Source organism: Vanacampus margaritifer, chromosome 11 (genome assembly GCF_051991255.1).
Source record: "Vanacampus margaritifer isolate UIUO_Vmar chromosome 11, RoL_Vmar_1.0, whole genome shotgun sequence".
Taxonomy (NCBI): Eukaryota; Metazoa; Chordata; class Actinopteri; order Syngnathiformes; family Syngnathidae; genus Vanacampus; species Vanacampus margaritifer.
In genome coordinates, this window is record NC_135442.1 from 214587 (window position 1) to 227060 (window position 12474).

General features: G+C 49.5%; 1 protein-coding gene across 1 annotated transcript in view; it reads left to right on the plus strand.

The window, feature by feature from the left end:
* ttn.1 (titin, tandem duplicate 1) overlaps positions 1 to 11313 on the plus strand; it is a 137152-nt gene extending 125839 nt beyond the window's left edge. The window contains exons 179-188 of the mRNA XM_077579404.1: positions 99 to 683; positions 768 to 1070; positions 1236 to 1535; positions 1617 to 2192; positions 2274 to 2579; positions 2663 to 3268; positions 3376 to 8504; positions 8569 to 8722; positions 8803 to 9024; positions 10077 to 11313. Coding sequence (XP_077435530.1) covers positions 99 to 683; positions 768 to 1070; positions 1236 to 1535; positions 1617 to 2192; positions 2274 to 2579; positions 2663 to 3268; positions 3376 to 8504; positions 8569 to 8722; positions 8803 to 9024; positions 10077 to 10369 — 8474 coding nt within the window. The 3' untranslated portion in view covers positions 10370 to 11313. The remainder of the gene's footprint in view (positions 1 to 98; positions 684 to 767; positions 1071 to 1235; positions 1536 to 1616; positions 2193 to 2273; positions 2580 to 2662; positions 3269 to 3375; positions 8505 to 8568; positions 8723 to 8802; positions 9025 to 10076) is intronic.
* The last annotated feature ends 1161 nt before the right edge of the window (positions 11314 to 12474 follow it).

Here is a 12474-nt window from a genome sequence, read left to right on the forward strand (position 1 = left end):
CACACACAAGAATGTGTGCAAAAAGTGCAGCCAATGTGTTGCTGTTATGTGAGTACAATGAAAAGTAACTGTTGCGTTTCTGCACTTTGATTGGATAGAATCTCCCGATTGTGAGCTTGAGCTGAAATACAAAGATGTGTACGTAGTCCGTCACGGTGGAGTGGTACGGCTCTCTCTCCCCATCAAGGGTAAACCTCACCCTACCTGCTCATGGTCAAAGGACAGCGGGACAGTGTCGGCCAAGGCCATGTACGCTCACACGGAAGACACCAGTGAACTGGTGATTAAAGGAGCCGAGAGGAGTGACTCTGGTCTGTATGAGCTTCTTATGGAAAATAAAGTTGGCAAGAAGAAGGCCCAAATCAAGGTCAATGTCATTGGCCGTCCAAGTGCTCCAGAAGGACCCTTAACCTTTGAGGAAATCCAGGCCAATTCTGTTAAGATGTCCTGGAAAGTGCCCACCGATGACGGCGGTGCACAGATACTCGGTTACATCGTTGAAAGAAGAGAGGTTACCAGAAATGCGTGGTACACTGTGGACAGCAGGGTGACTGATAATCAATTGGTTGTCAAGGGCCTAAATGAAGGAACAGAGTATCACTTTAAGGTTACTGCTGAGAATGCTTTTGGTATCGGTCCATCTCTCAAGTCGGAGCAACCGCTGGTGCCCAAGACTCCGCTTTGTAAGTATTCTTGTTTTCCCCGCCATGTGGCAGAATTCACTCACCAGCCTTTGATGAGCCGGGAAACTCTCGTTTGCAAAACAGGTCCACCGGAGCCTTCCAGCACACCGCCAGAAATCATGGATGTCACCAAAAGCTCTGTGGCACTAGCATGGTCCAGGCCAAAGGATGACGGGGGCTCTTCCATCACAGGATACTTCATTGAGTACAAGGAGGTGTCCGCGGAGCAATGGTCTCGTCATCCCACCAGGATTCCCTCCACTATGTTTACCCTGTCTGGACTAAAAGCAAACGCAGACTATCACTTCCGCACTTTTGCTGTCAATGACATTGGCGTGAGTGAGGCTGGACCTGTGTCAGACTCCGTCACGTGCAAAGATCCATTCGGTGAGTCATTAGATTTGAGGGAAGTCAGAAGCAAAAATTGGATGATCAACCAATTAGCCACTTCAAGACATGTCCTCCAATTTGTACCAAAAAAATATAACTTGTCTCTATCACTCCCTTTTGATGAAGGCATCTGACTTTGCTTTGCTTGTTTGTACCTTGCAGATAAGCCAAGCCAGCCAGGTGAAATTGATACAACGACCGTGACTAACAACTTGATCACCATTCGCTGGCAAACTCCACAGTGTGATGGTGGGAAAGAGGTCCTGGGTTATTGGGTGGAATACAGGAAGTCCACTGAAAGCAGCTGGAAGAAATCCAACAAGGAGAGGCTAAAAGAACAGGAGTTCACCATGCGTGGTCTGGCTGAAGCTACTGAGTATGAGTTCAGAGTCTTTGCTGAGAATGAGACTGGAATAAGCAGACCCCGACGGACAGCGACGTGCATCAAGACTAAACTGAGTGGTGCGTACCCTGACAGTTGATATGAAAGTTGGCACAAAACAATGAGTCACCACGTGTATTCTCTGCTTGCAATTGATATAGTTGAAACAAAACCAAGTCTGAGGAAGGACATGGATGAAGTCACAGAGAAGCTGGGACAGCCTGCTGTAATGAAGTGCCAGATCATTGGCCGGCCTGTTCCTGAGATCAGGTGGTACCACGCGGGCAAGGAGATTGTCCAGTCCCGCAAATACGAGATGAGCTCTGATGGCCGCAACCACTCCCTTTCCATCATGACTGACCAACAAGAAGATGAGGGAGATTACACCTGTAAGGCTACCAACGATGCCGGAGAAGCGGAAACCACAGGAGTTCTGGTACTGGAAGCTGCTCCATCCTTCCACTCCGACTACCCATTGAAGAGCACCTACTACGCTGGTCTGGGAACAACCCTGCGCATCCACGCTGTGTACATTGGCCGCCCGGTGCCAAAGATTATGTGGCTCCAAGAAGCCAAGACCCTGGAGAACTCAGAGGACATCAGTATCGAGACCACAGAGCATTATACCCACCTCATTATCAAGAATGTGCAGCGCAGAATACATGGAGGAAAATACAGGATCCGACTGCACAACCACTTTGGCAGGGCCGACACCGCGTTCAATGTTGAAATCTATGGTATGTTTTGTCGTCGTGCCTCAAGTTTGCCTTTGTGGAAGTCATATGAATTAGTGTACACGTCAAACCCTTTGTTTGCAGACAAACCTGATGTCCCTCAGGGTCCCATCGTTCTGGAGGCCCTTCTGAAGAACTCGGTCATCATCAGCTGGAAGCCTCCCAAGGATGACGGCGGCTGCCTGATTACCAACTACATCGTGGAGAAGCGCGAGGACAAGGAAGGAAGCGAGTGGGAATTGGTGTCGTCGTCCATCAACGGCACATCCTGTCGCATACCCAACCTTACCGACAGCTCTGGATACTTTTTCCGCGTATACGCCCAGAATCGCTATGGCAACAGCGAGCCACTTGAACTCGGCACACCGATCCTCATCAAGAGCCAACTGGGTTTGTTCAATCCACAAGATAAAACTCAACAAAATCAGACAAAATGTTACCTGTTATATTGACAAAGCATTTCTTGTCCACAGAGAGACCATCACCGCCTCAGGCAATTGTTGTTTCTGGAATCACCAAGGACTCCTGTGTGGTTTCCTGGAAGCCTCCACTCAGCGACGGCGGCTCCAAAATCAAGAGCTATTGCCTTGAGAAAAAGCAAAAGAAGGATAAGAAGGAATGGGGTGAATGGACGCCTGTGACGACAGATGAGATCAAACAGACAGTCTTTTCTGTCAAGCGCTTGTTAGAGGGCATCGAACACGTATTCCGGGTGAAGTGTGAAAACCTTGGAGGACAAAGTGACTACAGTGAGGAAAGCGCTTGCATTGTTCCCGCAACGGCCGTTGATGTTCGGGCGCCCGCCTTCAAGGAGGAGCTGAGGAACCTGAGTGTCAAACACAAGAGCAATGCTACACTTGTCTGCAAGATCACAGGTCAGCCAAAACCAGTGATCAAATGGTTCAGACGAGGAAAGGAGATCCATTCGGATGGAAAGAAGATCAAGATTCAAGAATTCAAGGGAGGTTACCACCAACTGGTCGTCGTTGAGGCTGACGATGAAGACTCTACTGTGTACCAGATCAGGGCCACCAACCAAGGAGGTTCCATTTGTGCGACCGTCTCTCTGGACGTTGAAAGTAAGTCTATGTTGCATAACAGACAATATATGGTGCATGTGAAAAAAAAACAGTCTTTCGAAACAACAGCTGCTCTCTCAACAATGACATGTTTTCTCTGTTATCAGTTCCTGCAAAGATCCACCTTCCCAAGAACCTGAAGGACAAAGAAGCAATTCCCGCCCTGCGTGGGGAAATGGTCAATATTAAGATACCCTTTGGTGGCAAGCCAGATCCTGTTATCACATGGCAGAAGGGACAAGATCTTATCGACAGCAATGGCCACTACCAGGTCATTGTCACGCGATCGTTCACCTCTTTGGTGTTCCCCAACGGCGTGGAGAAGAAGGATGCCGGATTCTACATTGTCTGTGCTAAAAACAGATTTGGAATTGACCAGCAGACGGTTGAGCTGGATGTGGCAGATGTGCCTGATCCTCCACGTGGTGTAAAAGCCAGCGATGTCTCCCGAGACTCTGTCGCACTCAACTGGGTTGCCCCAGCAAACGATGGCGGCAGCAGGGTGATCAGTTACGTTATCGAAAAGTGCCCCACCACAGCTGAGCGATGGGAGCGTGTTGCTCAATCTCGTGACACCCGCTACACGGTTACCAATCTCTTTGGAGGAACAAGCTATCAGTTTAGAGTCATCGCTGAGAACAAGTTTGGACAGAGTGCGCCGTCTGAGACCAGCGGACCCGTCATGACAAAGGAGGACAAGTCCAGAGTTCTTCTCTACGACAGGGAGGTTGACGATACGGGGCACGTTCCCAAAAGCAAAGCCCAGCACTCTGATGCAAAGAATCTGTATAACAAATTTGCTATTGCAGAAGAACTGGGAAGAGGTCAGTTTGGTATTGTCCACCGCTGTGTGAGCATCAGCTCTCAGAAGACCTACATGGCTAAATTTGTCAAAGTCAGGGGTGCAGACCAGACAATCGTTAAGAAGGAGATAGCAACTCTGAACCTGGCTAAGCACACAAGCTTCCTCCTGCTCCACGAGTCGTTTGATAGCCCGGAGGAGCTGGTAATGATCTATGACTTCATCTCAGGCGTCGACATCTTTGAGCGTCTCAACATGGCGGAGTTTGAGCTCAATGAGCGAGAGATTGCCAATTACATTCGGCAGATCTGCTCCGCTCTTGAGTTTCTGCACAGTCAAAGCTATGGACATTTTGATATCAGACCTGAGAACATCGTCTACACAACAAGAACCGGCTCGAACGTAAAAATCATCGAGTTGGGCCAGTGCAGACACCTGACCCCTGGAGACCAAATCAAGATCCAGTACACCGCTGCGGAGTACGCGGCCCCTGAGATCCACCAGTGTGACATGGTGAGCACTGTGACTGACATGTGGTCAGTTGGCGTCCTGTCCTACGTGCTCCTCTGTGGACTCAATCCATTCACAGCTGAAACCAACCAGCAAATGATCGACAACGTTTCAAACGCAGCCTACAGCTATGATGATGAGTCCTTCAAGCAGGTCAGCGTCGAAGCACTAGACTTCACAGACCGCTTAATGACTAAGGAACGTAGGCATCGTATGAGCGCCGCTGAGGCGCTGGCCCATCCTTGGTTGTCGGCTCCTGCAGAAAATCTGAGCGCCAGAACCATCCAGAGCAGCAGGCACAAGAGATACTACCAGACAATGGTGAAGAAAGAATGGAGCACTGTAGTGTCTGCAGCTCGCGTGGCCAGCGGTGGCTCAATTAGATCCCAGCGAGGCGTGTTGATCGCCAAGGTGAAGATCGCTCCGTTTGAACACGGACCGGTCGGAGGCCAGGTGGGACACTTGGTGGCCAGCGAGGGCGACAGTGTTAAGTTTATCTGCAATATTGACAACTATGACAGCGCCACTGAAGTCACTTGGTATTGTGGTGTCAGGCAACTGGAAGCTGGTGACAAGTACAAAATTGATTATGAGGACGGCCTGGCTGTGATCACAATCTCCAAGGTGACGAGAGCTGACGATGGCACGTATAGATGCAAGGTTGTCAATGAGTATGGCGAGGACAGTGCCTACGCAGAGCTGTTTGTCAACGGTGTCAGGTCGTACCGCGACTTCTTCACGACTCGCGTGGTCAAGAGGACAAAGCGTCGGATTGACACTGCCAGAATGCTTCAAAAGCCGCCGGAGTTTACCCTTCCTCTGGTTAACCATACAGCTTACATTGGAGAGGATGTGCGCTTCGGTGTTACCATCACCGTTCACCCTGAGCCCCGCGTCACGTGGCACAAATCTGGACAAAAGCTGATCCCTGGAGAGGACGACAAAAAGTATACCTTCATCAGCGACACAGGCCTGTATCAGCTTATCGTCCACAGTGTTGGCAATGACGATGCTGCGGAATACAGCGTGGTAGCCCGCAACAGGTATGGCGACGACAGTTGCAAGGCCCGCCTTTCCGTGGTTCCTCGACCAAAACCGGCAGACCTCACCCTAAGGCCCATGTTCAAACGACTTCTTGCCAACGTCGAGTGCAGAGAGGGCCAGAACGTTCGCTTTGAAATCCGAGTTTCGGGCCACCCGGCACTCAAGTGGGAAAAGGATGGCACGCCCATAACCTTTGGGCCATCTATCGAACTTGTCCACGAAGGCTTAGATTATTTCATTCTTCATGTGAAAGACGCACTGCCTGAAGACTCTGGCGTATACAGAGTGACTGCAACCAATTCTGCTGGATCTGCCAGTTGCCAGGCAACACTAAAAGTGGAACGTGTCGCTCATGTAAAGAAAGATTATGAGAGCGGCCAAAAGAAGCAGGAAAGTGTGTCTCAAAAGGAGCAACTGGACAAAAAGGTGAGGCTGCATCAGATATTGTCAGACACCGTTGTCTTGGCGTTACCTCCTGCAGCAGTGCAGGCAGTCAGGGAAGCGGCAACCATGTTTAAACCTGCTGTGACAACTAAACGGGGTGAAAAGTCTGAGGCTGAAAAACAGAAAGAAAAAGAGGAGAGAAAGAAACGGGCCGATGAGAAAAGACTACGCATGCCGTACGATGTACCGGCGCCGCGGGTCGTGAACCCGGCTGTGCTTGACGAGGACGTTGAAATCAAACACTTCAAACCACTCTCGGATATGAAGTGGTACAAGAAGCTTAGAGATCAGTATGAATTCCCGGAGCCCATGGAGAAAATCAAGCAGAAGAGGATGAAACGCATTCGTCTCTCCAGGTGGGAGCAGTTCTATGAGGTGCCCATCAGGATCAAAGACCAGTACAAGCCAAAGTGGCGCATCCCGTCCTTGACTCTGGATGATTTAGAGACGGTGAGGCCATCAAGGTACCACCGCGCAGCTTCCCCAGAGATGGACATCTACCGCAGGATCAGGAGAAGGTCACTGGGTGACCTGTCAGATGAGGAGCTGCTACTGCCGGTGAAGGAGTATCTGTCCATAAAGAGAACTGAGGAGGAAAGGCTTCGCCTGGAGGGAGAACTGGAGCTCGGCTACTCCGCTTCTCCGCCCAGCCTCAGCCCCGTCCGCTTTGAGCTGTCAGCGCTGCGCCCTTCATCATCTGTAAGAGTCTACAGCGACGATGAGGAGGAGGCAGAAGCCTCGCAAAGGTACGATTCGTACAGAATTCCATCCAAATATGAAGCCGGACCCAGCTTTGTTGAACTGCGGCAGCGTCATGACAAAGCCACGTACAAACCTCCCAGACAGAAGCAAAGGGTATACGAGGAGAGAGAGGATCAGGAGTTGCTGCGACCTCACACAACCACTCAGAGGATCTCCTCCTACAAGAGTGAACTGCAGCGCATGGAGTTTGAGGAGAAGACTCAAAGTTTGAAAAAGGAAACATTCGTCTCTGTCACAAAAGCTTCAGAGAGCATTGAATCAGAGCATCTGACGCTTTTTGCTTCTGAATATATTCCTAAGCCCATTAAGAAGCTCTGGACACCTGAACCGGAGTTGAAAGGTCCTTCCTCAGAAAAGGTTGTCAAAACAGAGACGACTTTGCCCAGAGTGGATTTTCTGTCCAGGTATGAGGAGCGAAAGCAGACTCTCAGGTCAGAGCGGAGATCTGTGGAGAGAACATCGGAAGCTCCTTTCAGTCTCGACCACCTCCCGCGCATTAGCATCCGCTTGCGATCGCATCGCGTTGCCTTCAGTTCCAACACCAGCTTCACCCTGAATGTCCAGGCTAAACCGGAGCCAAGAGTCAAGTGGTTCCACAATGGAAAAGAGATTCAATCAAGCAGCAAACACCACATGAGCAACATGAGTGGACTTCTGACTCTACACATCAACAACTGTGTGTCTGACGATGCGGGAACATATTCTGTGGTCTGCAAGAACATCAAAGGAGAGACTTCAGACAGTGCCACATTAGAAGTAGCAGCAGAATATGCCGCCTTCTCTCCCACCCAGCGGGATGAAGAACCGCCATCCTCCCATCTCTCAGACATGGCCAAAACGGAGGTGTACCACATCTCAGCAGCAGCAGTCAAGGAAACGGTGACAAAAACTGTCAGTGTTGTCGAAAAGGAAAGAGCGAAGCCCGTGGTGCCTGCAAAGATCTTGACCAAGCCTCAGTCTCTGAGTGTTGAGGAGGGAGGTCTTGCCAGATTCTTATGCGATGTGGATGGTGACCCAGCGCCTTCCATTTTGTGGCTTCATGAGGGAGCAACTCTGGGGTCCTCTAGCCATCATCACATTGTCTCTGCGCAGTACAGCTCCTCTTTGGAGATTTCTTCTGTTCAGACATCCGATGAAGGAAACTACGCTTTAATTGTGGAAAATGCCGGTGGCAAACAAGAAGCCTATTTTACTCTGACTATTCGCAAGTCTGATTCCAAGCACAAAGTCGTGGTGTCTCCGCGAATCACCTCTCCTGAAGCCAAGTCCCCCGAACCTGGCAAAACCCCACAGAGAATCAAGTCTCCCGAGCCACTCAAGTCTCCTCTGAGGGTCAAGTCTCCTGTCTCGCCAAAGTCCCCCACTGCAAAATCCCCACCTCCGTCTGTTAAGGCAGTCAGAGTGAAGTCACCAGTTTCACCCAAGTCCCCCACTGCAAAATCGCCGCCTCCATCTGTCAGTCCAATCAAATCACCAAAGCGAGTCATGTCACCAACGGTGGGAAAGAAGTCCCCTTGTCCTGTTGACTTGGAGCAGCTCAAATGTGGGACGCCACCTCACTTCCTGTTGCAACCCCGATCCCAAAATGTGGACGAGGGACAAAATGTGAAATTCACCTGCGAGATTGCGGGTGAACCTTTCCCAGACGTGGAGTGGTTTAAAGACAACTTGACTGTGAGTATTTGTGTTTGTCTCTGTTTTAAGGACACAACCTTGACTTGATCGTTCTCTCTCGCAGCTGTCGACCAGATCCAACATCAGGATGAGCTGGACCAACAGTGTGTACACTCTGGAGATTCGTCAAGCAACGTCGGCAGACAGCGGCAAATACACCGTCAAGGCCAAAAACCAGCTTGGCCAGTGCTCCGCCACATCCTCCCTCAATGTCATCAGTAAGTCATTAGTGCTTGAACAATGTTGAAAGGGAGATGTTGAAAGGGGTCACGCAAACGTGTTCTTTGCATTCTTGAAGCTGATGAGGAGGAAGCAACACAAATAATGAGAAGCATGGAACAAAAAACGGAAGCTTTCTCAGCCTCGTCAGTTCACATGAAGGCAGCATCGTCGATGCAGGCCAGCGCTTTCAGCTCCATCGAGACCAGCAACCAAATCATGCAAATGTCTGCTCAATCGCATGTGGAAGCCGCCTCCTCCTCCTTCTCACAGACGAGCCACGTCGGCGCTATGCAAATAGGTGAGGTGGATGTTAAAGATCTGAGCATATTTTTGTTTGTGTCTTCCTCAGCCACTAATGGAAGTTTCACCTTGCCTGCAGGCAGAATTTGTGAGTTCTAAAAAAAGCCGAGAATCCATCTTGTCCCGAGCCCGCCTATCACAAAGCGACAGTGTGTTTGGGGGCGGGATATAAGAAGCGCCAAGGCCGTGGGAAACAAACAAACCAAACGTGGCGTCACCGGTGGACGAATGCATGGACACTGCAATTCATTCTTGACAATCGGCTTGATTGCAAAATCAATGTTGTGTTATTTAAGACGCCCGTTATACCCATATTAGAGCCGTCGCCATTCTGTCATTCACTCAAGTAGGCGTGGCAAATTAATACTTAAATCATAATTTGCAGACTCGGATCAAATTGTATGACGTCACATGAACCGGCATTTTCTTTATTGGAACCTCAGAGTTGGAACTCATACAAATCGGACTTGGACCGAAAATAAATTGGGTGACGTCACAGGAACCGTCATTTTCGTTACAGTGGAACCTCAGAGTTGGAATTCATACAAATCGGACTTGGACCGAAAATAAATTGGGTGACGTCACAGGAACCGGCATTTTCTTTATTGGAACCTCAGAGTTGGAACTCATACAAATCGGACTTGGACCGAAAAGAAATTGGGTGACGTCACAGGAACCGGCATTTTCTTTATTGGAACCTCAGAGTTGGAACTCATACAAATCGGACTTGGACCGAAAAGAAATTGGGTGACGTCACAGGAACCGGCATTTTTGTTACAGCGGAACCTAACCCTAACCCAGCGCTCAGGAATCATTTGGTGATCCAACACCCCAATTCCAACCCTGAGTGTCAAGCACGGAGGCAAATAAGTCCCATTTTTATAGTCTTTAGTATGACCCGGCCGGGGACTGAACCCACGAGCTCCCAGTCTCAGGGCGAACACTACCACTAGCCACTGAGCTGGGTTTTCTTTGGGGGGGGGGGGGGTGTTCCATGGTGATTTTGCACTGTAAATAAACAAGAGTCTCTAACCTGGCTGCTCTTTTTAGGCACAGCCCCCAAGATCACGGCTCTTCCCGAGAACATAGATGCCGCGGTTGGCAAACCACTGACGGTGACTGGGACGTTCTTCGGGGAACCCGCCCCATCCGCGCAGTGGCTGCGCTCAGGCCGGAGCCTTCCCGACGGGGACGAGCGTTACCGCGTGGACAACACAGCTGGCGTTTCCACGCTGGTGATTGGCGCGGTACAGGAGCGCGACGGCGGCATGTATATGCTCCGACTTTGCAACGAACTCGGCTCCGCCTCTGCGACTGTCAACGTTCGGGTCCGATCCATGTAAAAGAAAATTGCATGACAACTTGGGAGGTACATACCCCCGAAGCCCCGCCCCCCATTCCCCTCATTGGTAATCGTTTGTTTCATGACTAAGCAACAAGAATTAACACCGATTTATCTTCTTGTAAATAGGAACTCTTTTTTGTTTTTTTTGTACCAAACTTGACGTTCATTGATTGCCAAACTCAAGTCTCCACTTGTTTTCCAATGTGATGACACTTTTGCAATGACATGTACATAATGTATATAGCCGGATGTGACGGTTATGGGGAATGTATGCATTGTTATTTATGACAAGAATATGAAGCGAAGGAAGGAAAGCAAATGCACTTGAACAGGAGAAAGTCCTGCGCGGAACGAATATCCTGCTCAACGTAGAAACTCCAAACGCTGCGCCTCAACGCTACGTTGACGTCTAAGATTGCCTCGGCAGGTAGAGCGTCTCCCTGCTGACGTTTCCTCAACACCAAGAAGAAACCGAGTTTTTTGAAAACGGTCTGGCTATTACGATTTCCCGCAAGCGTAAGACCGCGAGCGCCGCTTGCGTCACCCTCACGTAAGCGGCGTGACCGGGTCTTGCGCCGGCTCCGACCGACTGCGTATCGTACCACCGATTGATTTGATGACCGCGTGAGAGCGCGAGTGGCCTGCGCTCTCACCTTTTGACGTAGGAGCGCCGCTTCTGGCACAGGACGGCCCATTGGGAACGTCTCCTGGCCGGCTGCTTCACAAGGTCCCGTTGGACTCTCAGCTGTGCAGAAGCGGCGCCGTCTCTTGGAGGACGGCCCATGAGTGTGTTTGTGTGTGTCGTGGCTTCCAGTCCGGGTTGACTTCTCTGCCACGGCGACTCCATCTGCTGTGGGAAGCCTTTGGTTGTTGTTTTTTCTTCATTTGTCCTCCTTGAGTGTTTGACTGTTTTTGAGTTAATAAAGCATGATTTCAGCACCACTTTCTGGATCATCAGTCTCTCTACACACGCTTATTTTTACCTTTGAAACACCAACTTGAATTTGATTTGCTCTTCTAGTACAGCTTTGCCAACAAGCTGCTGGCAGGCAACCGGAGCTGCCGCATCGAGCGACCATTCCAGCATCGGGAATCGTGACTTTACGTTTGGCAGCCAATTTTGTCCCGCTGCGTTTTGCTTGCGTTTCCTTCCAGATGCTTCTGACAACAAGATGCGGACAAACCAATACATCGACGAGAAAAGGCATTTTTAGTGACCAACTTCTTGCTACAAGCACACACGGTGGCTTTTTTGGCCTAGAAACAGAAAATCACGTGAAAACACACTTTGACCTTCTGGCAATAAAACAAATGGAAGCGGAAGAATGACAAAATATGATGTACTATTTATCTTATTTCATAAGCATTTGATTGGAAATGAATGAATGAACGAAGCTATCTGGTTTGATCCTCAAGTCGATTGTTTTAGCATCCACGTTCTGCGCTTCCACAGTGTGACGCCATCATAGAGTGACGTCACACTGAAGTCAGTCGGCAAAGTGGGGGTCCCCCCCGGGCCCGGGCCCCCCCCCAACTTCACAAGTGGCATTTCCCAGTTCAAGTGGGCCGTCCCCTGCACACTTCCTGCTTTGAAAGAAAAGTCTGCCTGACTGCAGAATCAGTCTGTGGATGATGCCCACTAACTTTGCCAGTATATTTTCCCAACAAGAAGCGGTCAGAGGAGAGCCCCGCCCCTTTCCGCATCAAAGTGAAGGAGCGCAGAGGCCCCATTTGCATCATGAAGAGTTTTGAAAACAGACACCAACAAACACAAATGATCTTGCAAAGCCAATAAAAGGATAGCTAGGACTCTTTATTATTACTGTACTTTTTTAAAGGGGAATTCAACACCAACGCAATAATGTAACTTATTATTGTCAAGAAATGTTACACCTTTAGTATTACAAATGTTATGCAGTATATATTATGTACATTTTTTCCCCCCTTTGTTGTAATGGACAAAATACATGACTTTTTGATTAGCATCACACGCAAACCTTGAATTTGAACTGATTTCTTTAGACTTCCCGATCCCTAGTATTAAAATTCAATTCCGTTTCTATTGCAACAAATGACAAGAGAAGGTGCAGGTCAGACAACCTT